Source organism: Ictidomys tridecemlineatus, chromosome 4 (genome assembly GCF_052094955.1).
Source record: "Ictidomys tridecemlineatus isolate mIctTri1 chromosome 4, mIctTri1.hap1, whole genome shotgun sequence".
NCBI lineage: Eukaryota > Metazoa > Chordata > Mammalia > Rodentia > Sciuridae > Ictidomys > Ictidomys tridecemlineatus.
In genome coordinates this window covers 171919001-171942155 of record NC_135480.1, presented here as the reverse complement: position 1 = coordinate 171942155, position 23155 = coordinate 171919001, and the positions used below count along the sequence as shown (strand labels likewise).

Here is a 23155-nt window from a genome sequence, read left to right as displayed (position 1 = left end):
AGTTCTTGTCAAACCAACTTCTGAAAAAGCCCAGGTTCCTTAACATTTCCCTTCTGTGAACCTTACAATAACTGTGGCTTTTCCTTACATTCATCTGGGACAGTGGCCTTAAATAGATTTTAGGTCCCCAAGCTCTGAGAATGTTATGAAAACCATAGAACTTTTCCCTAAAAAATACAATCTGGATATAATGTCGGAGACTTAACAAACCTCCTCCCATTGATCTGTAGACAATGAATGTCTGACTTAAGGAAACCAGTTCAACTTTGTAATATTACTTTTCACTGAGCAAAATAAATCTAGATACACCAAAAGCAGAAGGTAAATAACCATTACATGTTTTCAGAGTTACTCTTCCATGCCATCTTGGAAAGCAAAGCAACAGAATTTATGCTTGGGCACCTTCCCAGCTTCTCTTCCAGTTTGGAGGGGCAGCTACTTCCTTGAATGTCTCTGCTTTATACTCACCAGCAGGAAAGGGCCCTTGGCAGCCCAGTCTCGGGAGCTACCTGAGCCATACTCTTTGCCAGCCAGAACAATTAGGGGAAGGCCTGCTTGTTGATACCGCTCAGCAGCATCAAATACATCAAGCTGAAAGAGAGAAAAGGAAAGTTTTACAGATGCAAAAGAGGAAAAAAGCATGGTTACAGGCCTAGTAAGCCCTGGAGTCACAGGGTCAGAGGGGTCTGAGAGAGCCAGGTCATAAAGCCAGTGCAGAACTCAAACAACTGGCTGTGTGGACTATAGCCCCCAATGAACTCAACCTATTTATTTCTATCACACTGAATTTTATATTTTTGACTTAAATGCCTACATGTTGTCCAGTTTTCTTAAAAAAAAAAAAATTCAAATCCTAGGGCATGGGGTGGGGGGGAAGAAAACTAGATCAGCTTTTCTTCCCCTTTTTCCATTGACTAAACTATCTAAAAACTCAAAAACTAGAGAATACCCCCTATGCCTCAGTTTTGACTCAGTATCAGACCCAGAACTAATTAGTTATGAAGGGGAGAAAACAGTAGGTAACAGGCTCTATAAATCACATAAAATGCCAATTTTTGTTATTTTCTACTTGTAGGCCATGGGTAGAGATAGCATAAATATGGATGAAAGCATGAATCAATAAAGATCAGGGAAGGATTAGCATTCATACATGAAAAATATCTTAAACAGATTTGTTTCTCACAGCAATCTGAATATTCTGCTAAGATGAGACTTCACCAAGACATTTGGTATTACTATTGGTAACCAAGTAATGAAACAATTATTTTTCCTAGCTATGTAAGTCAGAAAATAAAATCCCTTAAAATGGAATGTATATCATTTCAAAGGAGCTCAAGACAAGCATTTAAAACTCTGAATAGGCTTTCCACAAATTAACTTGGTGGACTGATAAGAGTTAATTTTAAATCTGGGAAGATTCTATATATCATCAGCTGAAGAGAATGCATGAACATAAAACCTGTTACAAAAGCACTAAATGCCTTCTTCTGTTTGGTCAGAATCCTTTCAGAGACCAGGAAGAAACAACCTACTATTTTCAGAGATATTAGTTTTGCATATTAAGAATGTGTTTTAAGAAATGTCTGTTTAAAAAGTGCTTTTGAAACTAGAGAAAATGGGCAGGGAGATAGCTCAGTACTATAACACTTGCCTAGCATGCATGAGGATTAAGGGTTCAAACCTATCACTACATTTAAAAAACAAAAACAAATCCCCAGAAAACACCTATAGCAAAACTGAGGATTCCATGGCAAAGCAGTTCGTGTTACCCAAGAGCAGAGGGATTATGCAGGTCTGGAATTTGGGTACCCTGATGCTCCATCTTCCATGTACTCTCCCTTCTTGTCTAAACAAGTAATATGCCATTTCTTCTGTTACTGTGCTGTCTCTGCTTACTGTTTAAACTGCTAGTTCTTGTTTCTCCATCTGTCATCAGTTCCCTACTTTGCTCAAGAGGATTTAGTTCTCTTTACCACTGCCCTTGCCAATACACAACCTCTCACTATAGTTATGCCATAAATTTTGATAAGCAAATATTTGTTGTGTACATTATTACGATTATACAAATTCTGTTTGCAGCCGAGCCATGTAATGTATTATGATTTCTTCTTGGCAATTTTGACAACATTTCTACTGCAATTAGTCATTTTCCTTTTTTGGTGTGCTCAACCTGTGTCTATACTCCTACCCATTAACTAATCCTTAAACACTCAGCCTACAGCACAAACCATCTTTAATATATTGAAATATATCAGGCAATCTATCATTTTAAAATGTCACAGTGGCACCACTCCTGGAGCCCTTGGTCTGTATTAATCTGGACTGACTGCTCTGGATGCTCAGTGCATTCCTGTGACAGATAAGCTTCTTTCCCCACCATCCAGCGGATTCTCTTCAGCCCTTTTTCTTGGATCTTGCATCCCCCCCGCCCCCCGCCATTTTGGTGGAACACATTCACCAGGCAGCTTCAAGAGAGAAGGACTGAGGGATATCTTTTAAGCTTTTGGATCTCTGAATGTTACTGCCTTCAAATGCACTTGGCTGGCAATAATCATTTTCCTCCATCTAAGCTTCCAGTATTGCTATTTAGCAGCCTAGAGCACTTCTGATCCCATCATTGCATGTAAGCTGTTTTTCCCTTTCCAGAAGTTTCTAGACTTTTCTTTATCTCCGTTTTCTTGATTTCACAATGATGTGAATTAGAGTGGGTCTCTGTAAAGCACTGGTTAGGTATTCAGTGAATTTTTCAATCTGGATCCTCAGATACTTTAGTTGGGGAAAGTTCTTTATTGTTGTTACTCTGATAATTTCCTTCTATCTTGTTTGTTTTCTTTTTAGTACCTATAGTTAGTCAAATCTTGGGCCTCCAGAGTTCAGTTCTTAATTTTCTTCCATCTTCTAATTTTCTCTTTGTCATTCTGTTCTATATTCCAGGAGACTTTCTAAATTAATTATCTTTTCCTCTGATTTTTTTGAGTGACTGTTTTGTTTTTAATTCATTTCTCTGAAGAGGAGATTCTTTTTCTTAAAGTTTTCTATCTTTTGCAAGGTCTCTGTCCCCCTACAGCACCCTTCTTTGTATAGGTTGGTTTTTCAAGTTCAAATCTTGGTTCAAATGTCTGCTCTTCCCTGATTATATGTCCTTATTTGAAATGAGGCACTAAGCATCTAACTAGAAGTCAGTCCTACATCATGACAGAGTTACTCTGACATATTTTATTGTCCCTGCTCCCATCTTTCCCCTTAGTTTCTTGGGTATTCCATCATTTGTATCTACCTTTTCCACGTGATAGTTTACGATCCCTGCCACTCATTAAACAAGCATCTGCTGGCTTGTCCTGGTGAGGACCCAATTATCTCAAAATAAAGCACCTGCCTGACAAAAATATAGTCAGTTGTGAGTATAGAAGCATGTGAGGAAGTCAAGGGCACTGACTTTAGAGCCAATCCTTGGGTTTTAATCTCTAATTTTTTTTTTTTTCACTGCAACCTTAGAGAGTTATTTGACCTCTCTATGCTCAGGTTCTCAACTTAAGTACAGATAATTATTACATCTGCCTTAAGAGCTAAATAAGTCCATATATGGAAAGGCTTATAAGAATACCCGTAATATAGCAAGTTCTGTAGAAATCTTGGCTGCTATTATTTTTAAATAAGTTGGCAAGGTTATTTCTCAAGCAGGCTAAACAGTTTACAAGCAGTTTCTCAGCATTCCCTAGGAAGGGGAATGACACTGAGGACCTACATCCTGTGGCAGACATTATGCCAGGTTTTACACATCATTCCATTTCATTTTAAGCCTCAAAATCGTATGAAACAGGTATGATTTCTACTTCACAGGTAAGAAAAGAGAAACTCAGAGAAGGAAACCACCCACCAAAGGATCCACATCTCATATGAGGTAGTGCAGGACTTAAGCCAGCTTCACATGGTTCAAGGTACAGGTTTCCCAGATGCTCACAGAACCCACATTGTAACACAAGCCTAGCTGGAATATACCAACTTCAAATGGCTTCCCTGATAACTAAGGCCTATAAGGGTCTCTGTATTCCTTGTTCTAGTAGATATAGTGCATTAAATGCTAATAAGTCATACTGTAACCCTTCTTGAGAAAAATATTCTCTAACCTGAAATTTTCCCAATATATAATTGGATGAAATTTCACTCAAACTTTCAACTCCCTGGAAGTAAGACTTGGTTAAACCACAGTGCAGAATCTCTTAGGTAAAAATTTCTATCAGTGATGAACTCCACACATATGAGCACATGGAAAGAGGAACTGTAGGAAGCCAGAGGTAGACTAGAGTTGGAAAACAAAAATGAAACCTAAAGAAAAGTCACTGTAAATAACCAGCCTCCAAGAGCCCAAAAAACACAGGTTTCTGAAGGAAGCAGAAGAGAGAATACTCACAGTTTCTCCAGAAGGAAGATGTATAGTCTGCGGTGCCTGCTTGTTCAAAAATTTGTTTAACAAGCGAATGTTGGCAAAGGTTCCCCGTGCCATGATGGCATCATTTCCTCGGCGGGAGCCATAGGAGTTGAAGTCTCGAGGAGTTAGGCTAATAATGCAAGCAGAACAGGAGCTAGTTTAGTGAAGTTAGCCAGGATTAAACTGAGCTTACACCAGAAAAGAAAAATACCATAAACATGCCATTTCTCTAAGTCTACTAAGGTGTACTCCAAGGCAGAAGAGCTGTTGTTATAGCTTCAACTAGGGGCAGAGTGACAAGTCAGGTGGAGAAGAGCAGGAATCAATATTCACCTTGGGTCAACTCGGTGCATTTTATATTTGGATAGAAAAATCAGGAGGAATTCTAAAAAGAGTATTTATTACTCAGTTGGGTAGCTTATGAAGTTTCACATAACATAAAACAGGTAACTTAAAATTAAGAAAATAGAAATAAGAGAATAATCAGCGTAGATCAGTCTGATGGAGTCAAAGATGGGAGACAACAAAATACATTCCACAAACCAACCAGAAGTAAATTCAAATGCATACCCACATTATGAGGAACTCAATGCAAAAAGAAGCCACACATTGGCAACGTAATTTACAACTTTCATAATATAAAAATAAAAGCAGTGCCAAAGAGGCAGAACATCTATTTCTGGTCCCAGAACCAGAGAAATATCCTATTTCTGGGAATCAACAAAAGGAAACTGTGATGTCAAGAACATTATCTTACAATTAATACAGTGAACAGTTCACCAGCTTGTTCTTTAAAATACAAGGGGGTGGCTGGGCATGGTGAAGCAAACCTGTAATCCCAGTGGTTCTGGAGACTGAGGCAAGAGGGTCACAAATTCAAAGCCAGCCTTAGCAATGTAGCAAGGCCCTAAAAAATTTAGCAAGACCCTGTCTCAAAGTAAAAAATGAGAAGGGCTAAGGATGTGGCTCAGTGGTTAAGTGTCCCTGGGTTCAATCCTCAGTACCAAAACAAAACACAAAAACAAAAACAAAAAACAACCAACCAAGGGGATGGGTGTGAGTATTAACTTGATTTATAGATTTATTACAGATTCATTTGATGACTGGGTGTCAAGAGCAGATAAACATGCCTATGAATCCTTGAAATCCTATTCAAAATGCTTGCTTCCTTTTAGCTCACCAAGGATTCCATATGTCAAACGAGGTCAAGAATCACCACTAGAGAAAAAGTGAGTGGATTCTATTACTCAAATTTGCTCTGGGCCCCATTCCTAAAAGAGTTGATTCTGGAAGAAGGGACAAGAACCAGTAATTCTTATTTCCCCTTATAACTCTCATAGTCAGATTTGGGAACCACTGACTTCAGTTAATATCAGTATATTAGATAATAGGCAATACTGATATACTCCCCGTGAATATCAGTATATGTCTAAAGAACTGATGAATGGATGAATGAACAGCAAATTCCTGAAGCAGTTCTGTGTTTACAAAGAACCACTGCTATAAAGACATAGCAAAAGCATTTTGGGTTATATCACTGTGGACCTGAAGCATAAGCTACATCCACCACTAGATAACAGATGAGCCTAACTTACACACTTGCTCAAAAAGAAGACTGTTTTCCCCTCCCATTGCTGGGACTCCTGAGCTATGAACAAACAGAAAAAGTGACTGACTTTTGAATTCCAGACTCTGGTTCCACAGAGACCATGTAACGAGAAATACTGGCCCTCTCCATTTCATTTATTCTACTTTGGCCTTTAGTCTTTTCCACCTCACTCATACTTACCCTCTATTAGTTAAGTAACGAGCAGCAGGGCTATTTCTTGCAATATTTCCAGCTGGAGAGATGTGGTCAGTTGTTACTGAATCTCCCAAATTTAATAGAACGTAGGCATCCACTATAGATTTAGGGGGCTGAAGATCCAAAGTCTAGTAAAGAATAGAACAAGTCCATATTTACCCAGGTTTTCTCAAAAAGTCACTAGGTGAGACTCAATAGTAGGAGTCCATGAAACTGGACCAGATGACAGTGCTATATAAATGGATAGAATAGCTTAGTTTTCTGGGTTTAAGCAAGGGTGCTTAGAAAAAGTAATGTGAACTTACTAAAAACATTCATATCTCAACCTCAAGAGAAGGCCAAGTATTGGCATGTCTGGCCAAAAGAGACATGAATGCAGCTGCAAATGACATTCATTCTTCTCCATAGAACTCAATTACCAAGGATAACTAGAATCCCGATTTCTCCCTTCCCCTTCCACAGTGACCATTGAGGAGCGGGGTGGGGTGGGGGTAAAATTTTAAACGTGGTAGGTCCTGGGGATGTCAGTCCCTCAGACTTTGCAGGCCCTTATCCTAGTGGCAGCTATCATCATGATGCCTCTGCAGAGCCACACAGAGAACTATTACTACAGCTAAGTAGCTGACTCCTAAAACATTCCCCAGCATTATCTGCTTGAATATACAAAGGTGTTTTTTTTTTTTTTTTTCTTTTTTTGGTGCCAAGGATTGAACCCAGGGGCACTCAACAACTGAGCCATATTCCTGGCCCTTTTCATTTTTTATTTTGAGGCAGGGTCTTACTAAATTGCTTAGGGCTTTGTTAATTGCTGAGGCTTTGAACTTACAATCCTCCTGTCTCAGCCTCCCAGCCACTGAGATTACAGGCATGTGCCACTGTGTACAGCATGAATGTACAAAGGTTTTAATGAAATGGATAGTCAAAGCAAAGGTATGGAATAATAAAGTGGATTTTATAAGGATAATAAAGTGGATTTTATAAGGATAGAAACCTCTTAAAGAACTTGTTTTGTTAAAAAATAAAAAGTCATACCAGATTTTCAAAGAATGGTGGTGATTTAATATATGTAGATTTGGGATTCCAGAAGTACAGCTTATCTGATGGAGCTCCTAAAGCATTCCAGCTTTCATTCACAGTCTTTAAAAAAAAAAATAAATAATCTAATCATAATCTATTCCAGGGAAAATTTAAATATGCAAACACAAAACATTCAAGCTAAGAGGTACAATAACAACCATTTTTATTGTAAATAGTCACATACAAGAGTTCCTTTATACTAAGACAATGTCACGCTAACTTAAAAATAAATAAGCTCTGATATAAGAGGGCTATATTAATGGCAGGAATGGTCCTATCCCCAGGATTTATACCCTTAGGTAACCCCCCTCCCGTCCAGCATTGGCTGATCCTATGACTTATTTCCAAGATTAGGTTATAAAGACACTTTGCCTTCTGCTTCTCTTATTTACTGGCTCTGATGGAAGCCAGCTCCCATATTGTGAACTGTGAAGAGACGCATGCATAAGATGTTTTAGGAGATCCCTAGCTGACAGCCAGTGGAGAATTGAGGATCTTAGTCTCATGTTACATGAGTGAGCCTAAGTGGATACTCCTCCAGAGACCACAGCCCCAATGATATTTTGCTTCGGGTCCTGAAAGTACTGGCACCCAGTGATGCTGCATCTGTATTCCTAACTCAGAGGAACTGAGATAATAAATATTTTTTTGTTTTGATTTTCTCAGTTTTGGGGTAATTTGCTATATAGCAATAGATAATGAATACATATAATTAAAGATAATATTTAAAATAACAATCCAGATTGTACCAAAGGGGAAACTACTCTGGATATTTTTAGGAAGTAGACTTCCAGGTCACATGGACACTGGATAGCAAGTAACCATTGCAATGTTTTAAAAATGAACTGAATTCTCTTCACAGATCCATTAACTTGGCCTTTGGAGAAATGCGTTTAACCAGATGGCTACCAAGCCTCCTAAAATCCAGTGAGCAGCTTGTGGAAGGGTACAGGATGCCTCAATACAACTAACCATTTCACTCTGTCCCCAGACAGTCCTGCTTTCATTTCAAACCAGTCAGAAGCCTTGGCCAGCTTAACACAAAAAGCAACAAAAGGAACAATATCCAATGATAACAGGATGTTTGAGCCTTCACAAGCCTCCAAGGAAAGGAATAACAACCAAGAATCTCCAAAAATGATTCAGATTTATAAAATGCACTTTACTTTTCTTATTTCAGCAGTTTGTGGCTAATTCCTCCTGAGGTTTTCTTTCTTTTTTTAAACACCCAAATAATGCATTAAGAGGTACATTCAACCCACTGATTCCACCTCAATGACACAACACAGTGACCATCAGGGTCCTCACCACAGATGACACACATCCCAGGGTATCTGAGAAAAGGGTGAACCTGAGGCCTTTCTTCTTGAGGCTCTCACACACTTGTCCATATCTGAGAACAACTGGGGAGTGTGAGATTCATAGAAACATGAAATCAGGGGAGAAAACTGCCTGAGAATCACCTCCTTAGTTATCTGAAGAAATAAGGGTTAATTTCAATAGATACTCCCATTAACTTCAAGGTCTGCAGAAATGACACGAGAGGCTTTCTCATATATCACTGAGGGGCTGCAAAGGGCCTCACCTCTATTTTCTGATAGACCTCCTTAAACATCCCAGGGATGACATACTGTCGCTCCACCGCCTGGATCTCATCTCGAGTGGGCCAGATATCTTTCAGAAATACTTGTTGTCCCTTTGCATTTGTCCCTGAGGAAAATATGTTTACCAATGAGAAAAGCCTCCTCTAATATCCTCTTTGCATTATTAATACAGTCAGGTCTCTTTTCTCTCAATGGTTATGTTTGTTCTGAAAAGTATGTGTGAAGAGTCAGTCAGTGAACCATTGCTCCTAGGAGAGATACAGGTCAAGGCCCTAGGTGCTTCTGACTACACTTTCATCCATACATAAACTTGTTTTAGGTGTCCTCCTGTTTAAAGACATCTTACTTACTATACAGTTGGGCCTCTGTATCTGTGAGTTCTGCATCTGCTGAACCAACAATGGATTGAAAATGCTCAGGAAAAAAAACTGCATCATACTGTGCATGTATAGATATTTTTATCATTATTCTCTAAACAGTACAATATTTATAAATCTATTTTATATAGCATTAACATTGCATTAGGCATAATAAGCAATCTAGATATGATTTGTGTAGGTTATATGCAAATACTACATCCATTCATATGAGGCACTTGAGTGCCTCCTGATTTTGGTATCCCCAGGGGTCTTGAAACCAATGCTCATGGATACTGAGTGGTGGGTATATATATAGCCTTGGACTTATAATTGAAAAGCACTATAACTCATGCCTCAATAAAGCCTACCTCAACATAAGGTACACCACCATGGTCTTCTTGTGCACAAAATATCACAGTACTTCACACTATGCTCTAGGACCAATTTAAAAGTGGAACCACCACAAAAAAGCATAAAAATGAGGAAAAAATGGCACTAAGTAGACTGTGGAAAGTATACTTGTTCAGAGTGTGGGAGCTGATACAAGAAGATAAAGTGCAGCCTTCATGGACCTTAGCATGGAAGGTGTGTTGAGTGACTTGAGAAGTTTTCACTCCTGTGCATGTATGTGAGTGGCACTAAAGCATCAGAAATACTGACTGAAGGTTAAAACACATTTTAGTGGGTGGGCAAAATTGCAAATATGGAATCCACAAACAATGAGGATCAACTGTACTTCTGAAGTTATAATTTCCTAAAAGTAAATCTAAGGGACAATGTTTGTGTATCATCTAAACTTCTTGGAATGGACTGAGAGGGTACAGCAAGCGAGAGGCCCACAGGAAAGGAGTCAAAGCATCAGTTCTAAATTTTGAGAAGTTGAAATATCTTAACACGTTTAACAAAAAACATGTTAAAACAATGCCTATCATTAGAGTAAAGCAAGAGTGAGAAAGGGAGGAACTGTAGAAGCCAGGAAAGCAAATCTCTACTACTTTTGGCATTTATTTCCCTTTGCTACTCTTGCCCACATTCATGTTTAGTTCAGTATGTGTCTTCCCTGTGTATGGAGAATGTTGAAAATATTCTCCTCTTTGTCTTATCTCTAAAGGTTCTGTGCTTCATTTTTAATCAAGAAAAATAGCAATTTTCTTCCAATACTGTTTTTTAATTCACTGGAAAAAAAATTATAGACACACAAACAAAATCTTACCCAGTGGTTCTTTCTCAAAGTCAATCCTGATGGTCCCAGCAATTGCGTATGCTATAACTAAGGGAGGAGACGCTAAATAGTTGGCCCGGGTGTTAGGGTGGACTCGACCCTCAAAGTTCCTGTTCCCAGATAGTACTCCAACAGCTACTAGGTCTCCCTGTATAAGGACAAGATGGAAAAAAATCAAGTCATAAAGAGGAAGAGACTGCCTAGACTTCTTATCATAGATCACTCACAACAGTTCACATAATGTGGGTGTGGCCCTTTCATTTTCACCTGGTCCTCTCGGGCTACAGAGAGAAGGGTCTTTGGGACCAGAGTTGTGCTCAATGATCTCTTCTCATGAGAAAACTCCAAGTAGGTCAAAGCACAATCTCCCAGATACTGCTGCCTGAGCTAAAGAACAGGTGGGGAACATAAGCTGATAGCTAAAGGGAGCTATGGTGACCTATGTAAACTCAACAGTACTGGGGACAAAAGCCAATGCAATTTAGATTATTTAGGTGGAGACCAGTTTGACTTGGAACCAATTTTCAACAAAATTGTAGCCAGAACTAGCATGTACTGAGCACTTACTTAAGTGCCAGGCACTGGGCTAAATGTTTTATGTTGACTGTCATTTTAATTCTCACAACTCTATAAAATAGAAACTATCATCATCTCTAATTTACAGTTGTGGAAACGGAGGAACAAACAGGTTAATTAACTTAACCAGGGTAACAGAGCCAGATATTTTAAAGACCATATTCTTAACCACATCCCCTGTTTTTACCGTGTATCTTGAAATTACCAGCATTTTTGTCATATCTTATATGGGGGGGGGGAAAAAAAGCTCTGAATACCTACAGGTTCCTCTGTAATTACCTGAGTGATGGCTTCTACCACAGGTTCAGGTAAGGGTCCACTGTTGCCAATGCAGGTCATGCAGCCATAGCCCACCACATCAAACCTATGAATCAAAGGGAAGCACAAGAAAAATAATGACTTTTTGTGAACCCTTTGCAGGCAGTACTTCTGAGAGACCATGGATCACAAAGGAATAGGAGCGCCTGAGGTTAAGTTCAGGACAGTGTTGTTTTCTAAAGCTTTCCTTCTAACTTATAACAAGGAGATAAATGATTCACCATTTTAAAAAATTCAAATCAGATATGGTATTTAATATTTCCATTTACTACTGCTATTGTATAAACTCAAGGATTTTTGAATTTTATGAAGTGTACAGGAAAAAATGTCATCTAAACCAGGAATTATATGGACATTGGAGAAACTATATTTGGCAACTGATTTGTCTCAAGAAATTACAATGTTTTTAGCCACAGTAAATACTTATTTTCATGCCCAAAGGCATACTCTCAGTTGCAGAGCCTCTGCTAGCCCATGGCATACCTCAATGCAAGTAAGAAAAAGATGCACCCTTCTTCCAGGAGGGTGCAGCCTCACATTAGGTGGTCTCAGTTTCAGCCCCTGCTTTGTCTTTAGGATCATCCTTATATGATGAACAACCAGCACAGGTGGGCCATATTCAGTTGAAATGTCTGGGTTTAAATCTACCTACCAACTGATAAAAGACTATACTGTTGAACAGCATCAGATAAACTCATAGCTACCACATGGTGACACAGCAAAACATATGAGGAAAAGCTACAACAAAAGCAACAGTGTGAAACAAAATACTCCTCCTCACCCAAGCTGAGACAGATAAGGCATGACTCCACTTTCTCGCAGATAGTAAGTGACCACTCCACTGCCAGGAGACAAGCTGGTTTTGATGTATGGCTTCACATTCAGGCCAGCATCCACAGCCTTCTTTGCTAATAATCCTATAAAATGTAAGCACAAACAGTGTGTGGTGACTACCTGCCCCAGTTAAGGGCACTTCAGGAAAGAGCCTGAATTTTCAGTCATACTCCCTGCCACTGTCAAGGCTTCCTTGGTGCTGGCATTCTGTGCCATTTCTGCTGACTATCAGAAATCAAAGTTCAATGGCTCAAAGTTGTTTACACATTTGTAATAAAGTCAGAACTAGTCACGAAAATAAAGAAAGAGACGTGTTTACTTTTCTTTTTTAAAGAATAAATGCAAAACTTAAAAATATGTTACAAAGTGAGTTTTTAATTTTTGGAGGAAGTGCAATTTTTTAAATTGAGTTTGATCTGTGTGAAAATTATAATTGGAAGGCCTCTTTCTATGAATTGTATACTGGTTGGTGAGAAATATAGTGAGCCTAGAAGTAAAAATTTAGACTACAGATATTTCTCAAGAGCTCCTGGGCCTTTGGACTTTGAGCAAATACAGGAACTGTTACTGGAACACTGGGTGCTCTCACTTAGTTAAGTATCACAAAAGTAGAAAAGAATGGAATAGGGGTGAGGGTGTAAAGGGACAAAGAGCTACAGATAAGTTGGTGATGTGTCTTAAGAAAAACTGGTTTGCTCCAGACAAGGAAAGCTTAAACCCAAAAGATGAACTTTCTGACAAAGGTTTTCCTTATACCCATAAACAAACTACACTGACATTGGTCTGTGGACACAAAGGAAATTCGTGGGGATGATTAAACATTTGGAAACTAAAGATATATTATATTAGAGAAACACTGCATGTAAACATTTTAAATATTTAACCAGAACTGTGTAACAAGACAGGTGCACTGAGTTTTATCAACCAGTGCCTTATGTCCTAGTTCTGATGCACTTGCCAATGCACCTAAACAATACTAAATTTCACTGGTCAGGAGTTTTACAGAGAACAAAGTCTGTGACAAGACAATAGGTTCTTTTTTTTTTTTTTTTGTCTTCTAAAGTCTGAAAAGATTCTAGCTTTGAAAAAATTATTTATTTGGTTTCCTCTACTTATTTTCTCTAAAGAGAGAGACTATTATGCATCTTTGTTAAATACTTTGCTTTGGATGCTATTGTTGTATAGATATTTCTGGGCCAAAAAAATATCTTTATCTACAAAGACAAAGTTCAGGGAACTATGTGTGCAACTGTTATGACCCTGGGTCATATCTTGGGAATTTCCACAAGCATGTCCACATGGTAGTGGGGATGGACTCTAATGCACTTACCTGCTCCTAACATCACAGATGGATTACTGGTATTTGTGCAGCTAGTAATGGCAGCAATTACCACAGAACCATGAGCAAGGGTGAATTCATTATTATTGTAGATAAATGTCTTCTGGTCATTGTGATGGTCTGCAGCAACTTGGAATCCTTTAAATCCTTGCTATAGAAAGAAAAAAACACAATTTAGGAAGAAAAAAATGTAAGAGATATGGTTTTTAATATAGGAGGAAAATATATATATTGTCAAAAAGTTCTCACTTTGGAAGAAGGAATTGGTAACCACAATTTTAAAGGCCAGTTATTAACAACAAAAAATCTCTGCCAGTAATCTATGAAATTCCACATAAAGTTTCTCTACATTCTTTTAAAATATTTACAAAAGGCAGCCTTAATTCCTGAATCTTACTCTGCATTAAAATCAATAATGATTATTCTCTTCTCTCTTAAAAAATGAGAATGCTAGACAGGTGCAGTGGGGCCCACCTGCAATCTCAACAACTTGAGAGGCTGAGGCAGGAGGATCACAAGTTTGAGGCCAGTCTGAGCAATTTGGAAAGACCCCCTGTCAAATGAAACAATAAAAAGGGCTGGGGAGGTAGCTCAGTGGTAGAGAACCCCTGGGTTCAATACCCATACTGCAGATAGATAGATAGATAGATAAAATTACAAGTTTAGTTCAAAGTTGATCTACATAGAACTCCAAGACATTACTGTATGGTTTAATGAACATGGACTGACTAAAGCTACTAATTCTGTTTTTTTTTTTTTTTTTTTAAAGAGAGAGTGAGAGAGGAGAGAGAGAGAGAATTTTTTTTTTAATATTTATTTTTTAGTTCTCAGCGGACACAACATCTTTGTTGGTATGTGGTGCTGAGGATCAAACCCGGGCCGCACGCATGCCAGGCGAGTGCGCTACCGCTTGAGCCACATCCCCAGCCCGAAGCTACTAACTCTAACCTTAAGGAAATTTAGAGAAAGTTGTCATTTTGACCAGGTTCAGTTCACTATGATCAATAATAGATAAAACAACTGAAAATCTTATATAAAGCTAATGTCCCATGGATAAAAATCCATCACACATCTTATTCATTTGGAAGTATTCATTGAAAATCCATGTCCAAGATGTTGCTGGTATTCTGTGGGATACCAAAACAACTGGCAGTCTAGTAAGGGAAATCACACATGCAAACAAAACACCAACAGTGTGAGTTGAAGAATATAGAGTCTCATCAAAAGGATTCAGACCAACCCAGCCATGAGATGCTGACAGAATAGGATGTGATGAATTGAAGACAGGTAGGCAGGGAGTGGCATGAACAAAAGTAGATAGTCCTAAAGCATGGCTGAATAATGAAGAATGTGGTGAATCCAGTAAAGAATAAATATGCTTAAAAATGAGAGTTGTGCTGTGTTTACAGATAGGCACATACTCTTTGGAAGCTGTGTGGCCCACAGCTAATGGGGGACTCATTAAGGATTTTAGGATAAAGAAGAAACATCCTCAGCACTGGGCTGAAGGAGATTCATCATCCAGTGGAGTGAAAGCCCAGGGCACAAGGCAGAATTGGGAGGCCCCTACCTTTGCTCCAAGGCAGGTCTCAAAGTCCTTTTTCATGTCAGACACAGCGACTTTGTCCTGAGGCCTCTTGGGTCCACTGCAGCAAGGTACAACTGTTTTCAAATCTAATTCCACAACCTGTTCACCCAAGCAAAAAGGAATTATAGAATTCACACTATACCCACAGATAAGAAACATAGCCATGACAGAAAATTTAAAATCTTACAACAATAAAAATAAGCAAATAAAGAAGCAAATCTGCCACATTCCAAATAAAGGAAAGAGGAAACATGTTTGGTGGAAGGTGCTCTTATACCTGGGTGAAGTCTGGGTCTTGAGAGCAGTCACTAAAATCTCGAAACATTCCTACAGCCTGAAGATACTTTTTAATGTGCTTGACTTTGTTTTCATCCCGACCTAAATGGCATCAGGAGTACCAAGAAACATGTTAATAATAATATTCCCAGAAGCAGTCACATAATTAAATGTTTTATGTACTCATACCTTTGTTATCTTTCAGCTTCCAGGCTTTACACTGTGACCCTCTGGCTGATGCTGCGTTTTATTAGGGACTATTAACTGTTCTGTTTCCTACCAAAGTGACTATTTTCTGGAAAGGTATTGGTTCTACCCATAGATACTCCTCTTTTTGGCCCTTAATTAAGAGAATTGTAAGTCTGAGCTAATTGTCAAAGTGCACCTATATATATCTATCTTCAATTGGCCAAGAAGACTCTTGGCACACTATATTACTCTTGTTAAAATCATTATCCAACCCATCCCAACACCAAGCCTTCTGATATTCAGTACTTTCTGTGTGCTTAATACTGTGTGTTAAATGGGCTAACTACATTATTCCATACTCTAATCCTTTATCCTGACCTTATGAGACAAATACTTTAAAGATGAGGAAACAGTAGCTCAAGATTAGGTAACCATCCTGTAGAACACAGCTAATAAATGGTAGAATCAGAATTTGAATCTGAGTTTGCTTTCAAAGTCCAAAGTCTTAACTTACAGTGCTGTCATCAGGAATACAACCCTGAACCTTCTGCTCTTTTCAAGATCTTGGTATAGGAGATAATAGTATTCATGAAGTATGCTCAGTAGACACACTATTGACCCATTTCTCTGATAGTTAAATGAGACTGAAATTCTGACCCATAGATCAGAATTTGTCTGTTTGTATTAACTGAATTGTAAAGATCATCAGCTTTCAGCACAGACCTCATAAAAGATGGCTATATGAGCTTTATTAACAATCTATCATGGCCTGTGGCAAACCCACTGTTCATTATACCCCATGCCATCTTCTTCATGAACATGAACAAGAGAAATTTCTCTTAGCGTTTATAAAGAGAAAAGATCTCATTCTTTTGAAGAAGTATGCTTACTTCAATTTAACAGTATACAAATTTGGCACTGGGTCACCACCAGTACTGCAGAAATGAGCCCAACCTCTGAACAGACTCTGCAGCTCTTCTCCCTTTCCCATTCATTGTCCCTCTCCTTTTCTTTTTTCAGGTTAATGCTCTCTATTATTTATTCTGTTCCTTTATTACTATCTTTTTCACTTCAAATCCTTTGAAGGCAACAAAGGACTTGTGGGAACATATTAATTCCAATTCAGTTATATTTGGTAAAACACTTTTTAAAAAATAAATGTTATTCATCATAATTTTTACTGTTTCCAGAAGAATTTCCTCATAGGGAGAAGACTTGGATTTATTAGGATTCTACAAATCCCTTCCCATAGCTTGCCCCCTCCCTTCACTCAGACATCTGTCCAATTTAAAGTTCCATCAGCCCCTTGCTGACTTTTCTATAGAAAAAGTACTCTTAAGCACTCTGACCACTTCCTGGCTTTCTTCTTCATTGTCACACTTTTGTGTCTGTTCAATGGTATTCCTTCTTCCTCCCTCATAGGAACATAAGCTATATGAGGGCAGGGTCTTTATTTATCTTATCTACTGCTTCCTGTCTGGGATCTAGGCTTGATACTGACTGTAGAAAATGAGTAACAGAATGAACATTGAATATTTTTTTTTTTGTACTGAAGATTGAATTCAGGGGTACTTTACCCCTGAGCTACATCCCCAGTCATGTTTTGAATTTTTAAATTTTGAGACAGGGTCTAGCTAAGTTGCTTAGGGCCTTGCTAAATCGCTGAGGCTTGACTGAACTTGTGATCTTCTATTTCAGTGTCCCAAGCCTCTGGGATTACAGGTGTAAGCCATTGTGCCTGCTGAGAATTTATTTTTAAAAAGGATTTCTCAAAGAAAAAGTCAAATGTCTAAGCAAATTTATACCAAGTTAAAGATCCATTGATATAAAATACCTTCTTATGTCTCTCATTTCAGTTATTGGACAACATGAGATGGGCACTGCAGAGTGAGGGCCCTATTTGGAGCCAAACAGCTGCAGGCTAGGATTCCAACTGTTACTTATTAGCCTTAGGTAGTAACATTTCTCTGATCATCAGTTTTCTCTCCTACTATTTAACTAACTAATCCATCTCCCCTGTGGATATGTGAAGAGGAAGACAGCAAATGCATGCCAAGTGCCTGGTCTACTACAGCTACATTACTAACCTAACTTGTTCATGTCAGAAACTAGTTGCAGAAAACCCAGTACAAGTACCCAGGTTTCTGTAGCACCACAGCTCTTCCTATGGGCAGTACTACCTCTGACTTATACCTCCTTAAATCCCAACAACTCATCTTGACTTCACAGAGTGAAAAAAAAAGCCATGTAACTCTATGCTAAGAGCATTGTGAGGGACAGAGAAAGAAGGCAGGGCTCAGATTCTCAGTGTTCCATGAAACTTTAACAAGGAACTCTCTGCTTTCAGTCCTTCACTTACCTGTCTGCACCAGGTACTTGATACTAACTTCATCAACTGGGAAAAAGGCAGCTGTTGCTCCATATTCTGGACACATGTTTGCAATTGTAGCTCGATCAGCAATGGACAATTGGGCTACTCCTGGCCCAAAGAACTCGACAAATTTGCCCACAACCCCAACCTGGCGGAGGTGCTAACCAGCAGAAACAACAGAAACATTTGAGACTTGACAGCCTAGATTTAAAATGAAGAACTGTCATCTTGTAATTCTTATAATTCTTTACATTCCCTTATTACATGTAAACATAAGTAATAAATTAGCCCAACACACTTCAGATTATTTTAAAAAACAAAACTTAAAACGCAATGCCATCTGAATGCAACATGACATCCTGGACTGGATCCTAGAACAGCAAAGGGACATTAGTGAAAAACCTGGAGAAGTCTGTGGCTAAAAGTGCCATACCAATGTTAACTTCTTGGCTTTGAAAAATATATCATGGCTATGTAAACTGTTAAAAATAGGAGAAGCTGGGATAAAGGTAACAGGGACTCTCTCTATTTTTTTTTTCCTGTAAATCTAAGATTATATCAAAATAGTTAGGGCCAAAATTACAATAACATTTAGGAACTTTTCTTAATGAGAAGCACTCTTTGGATCACTAGAAGTGCCAAGTGTTAAAAAATTGAATTTTTCCAATCTAAATAAATCTAAATTATTATGCAGTCATACTAGTTGAATAAGTAAATGACATATTTTCAAAAGTATAATGCATAAAATTCATGTAACAAGTCAAATGTAACATCAATAACAAAAATATTTTCTAACCCCATCTTTCCACACAAGCCATCAGCCTGCCAAGGCTCTGGGACTGCTGGCACTTTGTAAAAAGCCAGTTTCACAGAACACAGACAATTACACAGAAAAGCTCTTTTGATTATGTGGATTCTGAAAAATTTTGTGGGAAAGTTCTATATTATTCCGTGTTTGAAAAACAGTGTATAAATATTTGTGATAAGTGATAAGCTATGGTGTTCAAACAAATCCAATTCCAAATTACACAAAATTAAATCAAAGAGAAACTTTTAAAATGTCTTTTTGGCCTTTTACAGTGTGGTGCCTATATAAAAGAAGCAAATCAGACACTCCAAAAACAGATGGTTTCTTACAAAATTTTAAGAAAAAATACCCTAATATTTCCCAACCTGGAAAACCATCTCTTATAATGATGTAATTTATAATACAAATAAGTAAATTTAAAAACTCAAAACATCACAGGGAACTAATTTGTTATTTACAAATAAAGAGAAACCATGTGGAAAAATGTAGCCAAAGTATTAAGATATGCATGGAAATGATTCTTACAACTACAGGATAGTGATTATTTCTAGGAATGGGAAGCAGGGTTTAGCCATAACACTATATATTTACTTCTTTAAAAACAGTCACGATGCAAATATGACAAAATATTATCATCTGTTAAATCTAAGAAGTGGGCATACAAATATCATTTTAATTGCTGCATATTTAAACCATGTCACAATTTTTAAAATTAAGAAAAAGATCTGGGTAGCTAAAGAAGAGTAAAATGCACATAATCATCTAAACCACAGAATATTCCCATTATCTCATCTCTTTTTAAAACTATCAATGTATTGTTTCCTAGCATTTACAGAGACCCAACTATCTATCTCTTCCCTGTTTGTCACTGAGTTACCTTGGTAATGGTGAGCACAATGTCAGTGGATGTTACCAGAGCTTGGGGCTTTCCCATCAACCTGTAGCCAATCACCTGGGGAAGCACCATGCTGATCGGTTGACCAAGCATGACAGCTTCTGCTTCAATACCACCCACACCTGCAACAAACAGGATGGCCAGAATAATGCTTCATTATTTCTCATTGTATCCCTCAACTATCAATTCAATAAACACAATTATAATGTTTAACTGGTAGAGCTGTAGTTCTATAAGAAGCAGTTATTCTATTTTCCTCTATACAATCTTTTACAAGTGTTTCTTAAAGTATGTCCCTACCAGTATTTGTCATCAACATTCCCCAAAGCTACATCCAGTGGGGTGGGTAGGGTTTAGGAGTCTGTGTTTTTTTGTGTGTGTGAGGGAGTTACTAAGAGACTGAACCCAGGGCTTCAATGCCAGGCAAGCCCTCTACCACTGAGCTACATTTCTAGCCCTTTTTCTATTTTTTATTTTGAGACAAGGTATTACTATGTTGTTCAGGCTAGTCTCAAGCTTGGATCCTCATACTTCAGCCTCCCAAAGATGCTGTGATTACAAGTTTGTGTCACTGTGCCTGGCAGGAGTCTCCATTTTTTTTTTTTTAAATAAGTTATACTCCATGTATGTATATTTTATTTATTTATGTGGTACTAAGGATTTTATGTGGTACTGAGGATCGAACCCAGTGCCTCACATGTGCTAGATGAGCACTCTACCAATGAACCACAACCTCAGCCCCAGGAATCTCCATTTTTAACAAACATCTCAGTTGATTTTTATTTATGCAAAGTGTCCCTAACCTATTATTGCAGTTTATTTTTCCAAACAAAATCTGAATTTCTATTAGATGCAAGGCACTTTCCTGGGCACTGGAAATACAACAGTGAACAGACAAAAACAATTCTCCTATTCATGTGATTATGCAAATACAGCTACTGAGATTTAATTGCAGCAAAGTGAATTAAGGTACATACTCCAGAAGAGCATATATGGAAAAGGAACGTGGAAGTACACTTACCCCAACCAAGAACACCCAAACCATCAATCATGGTAGTGTGTGAATCTGTGCCCACAAGGCTATCTGGGTAATAATATCCATCCTGATCAAACACCACTCTTGCCAAGTACTCCAGATTCACCTGGTGGATGATTCCTGAACCAGGGGGAATAATCCTCATGTTGCGAAAAGCCTGAGAACCCCACTGGGATTGAACAGAAAGAACATCATGAATACCAACATAATTCCACTCTGCCCAGTCTGAACACCTCTCTCTTGTACCCCACAAACAGAAAACCAAATAACAAAACCAAACTCTGCCCATACCTTTAAAAATTCAAATCGTTCTTTATTTCTTTCAAATTCTAGGTCCTGATTCTTCTGTAAACTGTCAGCCCTGTGAGAAAGAAAAACTAAATGTATAAACTTCAATGCTTAATGTATTATGGGTGAAATTTATTAGTGATGAATAAACAAAATGGCAATTTTATAATCAAACTGCATTGTTTTGAGTTATTTCACAACTCCAATTTTAGCACAGAGACAGTACTCATAATTTGATTATCACAGATTGAAGAAACACAGTAATCAAAGACCGAAATCAGACTTTATAAGTTAACATAATTAAACGTTTACTAATATTACATGTTTCAGGATCCAGATAAAGTGACACTCCTTTGGACAACAATGACTCCTCAGTCAGGATGATTTGCCCCTTCTCTCTGGTGACTACTATATTAAAGGTGTGTGTTCACTTATCCTCTTTCTTCTTAAACTAACCTGTTTTCTGAATAAATAGTGCTCATAGTATGTCCATTAAGTTGATTTAATTTAAAAACCCCACAACCCCAACCCCCTAAACCCCAAGAAAGCACCTCCAACCATATTTCTACTAGTACAGGTGAGAAAATATGGTCCTGCCCCTGTGCCTGTACTTTGTGCACTTCTGGATTCTCGTCACTTTTTCCTCTTCCCTGCAGCACCAGGAAGATATGAGAGCTTCTCATAGCATAAACAGGGCTGAAAGGGAAACATCTACCTGAGGAAATGTTGGGTGCATCTATCTGATCGATGCAACATATTCACAGGATGAGCAGAGGCCAGAAACACTTAGGCTATTCTATAACATGGTATTTCCAGGTACTAAACCTCATGAAAACAAAACAACTATTATGTTAAAGTTGGCTCAATTAGCCTAATTCTAGTTACTAGAATGAATAAACAGAGTTCAATTTTTTTTTAATCACTCAGAACTTTAATAAATTAGCCCAATGTAGTAATCTTTTAATAAGGTCTCTGAATGTGAATGACCTCATAGACTAAAGGGAAAATTTCTTCTTAGTTATATAATTTGAATTCACATTTGGACATAGTTCATAGTTCCTGAGAATTACACTGAATGGTGCTTTAGCAGTTCCCAAGTAATATTTTATAGACAAGACAGTTTTCATACTCATAAAATCTGGTCAGAAATTGTGAAATTTTTGCTGGAATTTTTAAAAAGGGTATTTCCAAGGTAACTGTATAAAACAGTATAATAATGTGTTAGTTAGATCCTCAATTCCCAGATGATGTGAGGCCAAATAGTATTATTCAAATTAGACCAAAAATTATTTTCAGAAATATTTAACTAAAAAATGTCTCACCCTACTACCCTTATCCAGTTTTTCTGGCTCATTTCTGGAACAGAGATGAAAATAAGCTCAAAGCACACAGTTCCAAAAGAGTTGAGACATATCACATTTAATTCTTTTAAAAAATGACAAAATGAGAAAAGAAACCAGGAAGTGGAATTGCAAAACCAAAACTCAAGAAACAACAAAACGCCACCAATGAAAATGTTTCTAACAAAAATGTTCTAATTACATATTTTCACTAGATTTGAATATCTGAATCAAAGTTCACCCCTGCTTTCACAATAAGGTTTTCAGTACTACAGTATAAATGAAAAAGTCTATTAAAAAATTGAAACTAGAGTTTCAATTTAAAAGGAAAAAAAAAAATCAGAAGGTGCTTGGTAATGACCCAGTGCATTAATAACCATGAATACTTTAAATTTTGAGTCAGCAGACTTCAGACATGAAATCAATTACAATTCTGTTTCCACTGGTACTTTCACCTTCCAGACGAGTGAAATGAAAGAAAACCTAGGAACATCAAAATGAGTCTCTAAGAAAGATGGCTATTATTTGTGAGTCTACTTTTATAACTTTTGAAGTGGGACTTTAGGAAACAACCTTACTTTCAAATAGAATAACATTTTATGCCTATATTTTTAACTCTTCCTTTTGAAACCAAAATATTGAATTGAGCTCATGTAATTTAAAAGACAACAAAAGACAGAGAAAGAGAGATGTTGCCTACGGATGGTTTCAGGGTTGAAAGAGAAAGTTGACATTTGTCAACTTCAATCTCTTTGTCCCAAGAACTGTCAATTTTGGGACAAAGCACATTTTTTTGAATTTA

The 23155-nt window shown here is 37.7% G+C and overlaps 1 protein-coding gene across 3 annotated transcripts in view; it reads right to left on the bottom strand.

The window, feature by feature from the left end:
• Positions 1-23155, bottom strand: part of Aco1 (aconitase 1) — a 51491-nt gene that overhangs the window by 5706 nt on the left and 22630 nt on the right. For all 3 annotated transcript variants that reach the window (XM_005326171.5, XM_013359055.4, XM_013359054.4), the window contains 15 exons: positions 21017-21086; positions 20711-20894; positions 19672-19811; positions 17975-18146; positions 15428-15528; positions 15133-15249; positions 13554-13713; positions 12171-12306; positions 11351-11435; positions 10487-10643; positions 8896-9020; positions 7266-7370; positions 6219-6361; positions 4412-4559; positions 469-591 (listed from right to left, as the gene is read on the bottom strand). In XM_005326171.5, coding sequence (XP_005326228.1) covers positions 469-591; positions 4412-4559; positions 6219-6361; positions 7266-7370; positions 8896-9020; positions 10487-10643; positions 11351-11435; positions 12171-12306; positions 13554-13713; positions 15133-15249; positions 15428-15528; positions 17975-18146; positions 19672-19811; positions 20711-20894; positions 21017-21086 — 1966 coding nt within the window. The remainder of the gene's footprint in view (positions 1-468; positions 592-4411; positions 4560-6218; positions 6362-7265; positions 7371-8895; positions 9021-10486; positions 10644-11350; positions 11436-12170; positions 12307-13553; positions 13714-15132; positions 15250-15427; positions 15529-17974; positions 18147-19671; positions 19812-20710; positions 20895-21016; positions 21087-23155) is intronic.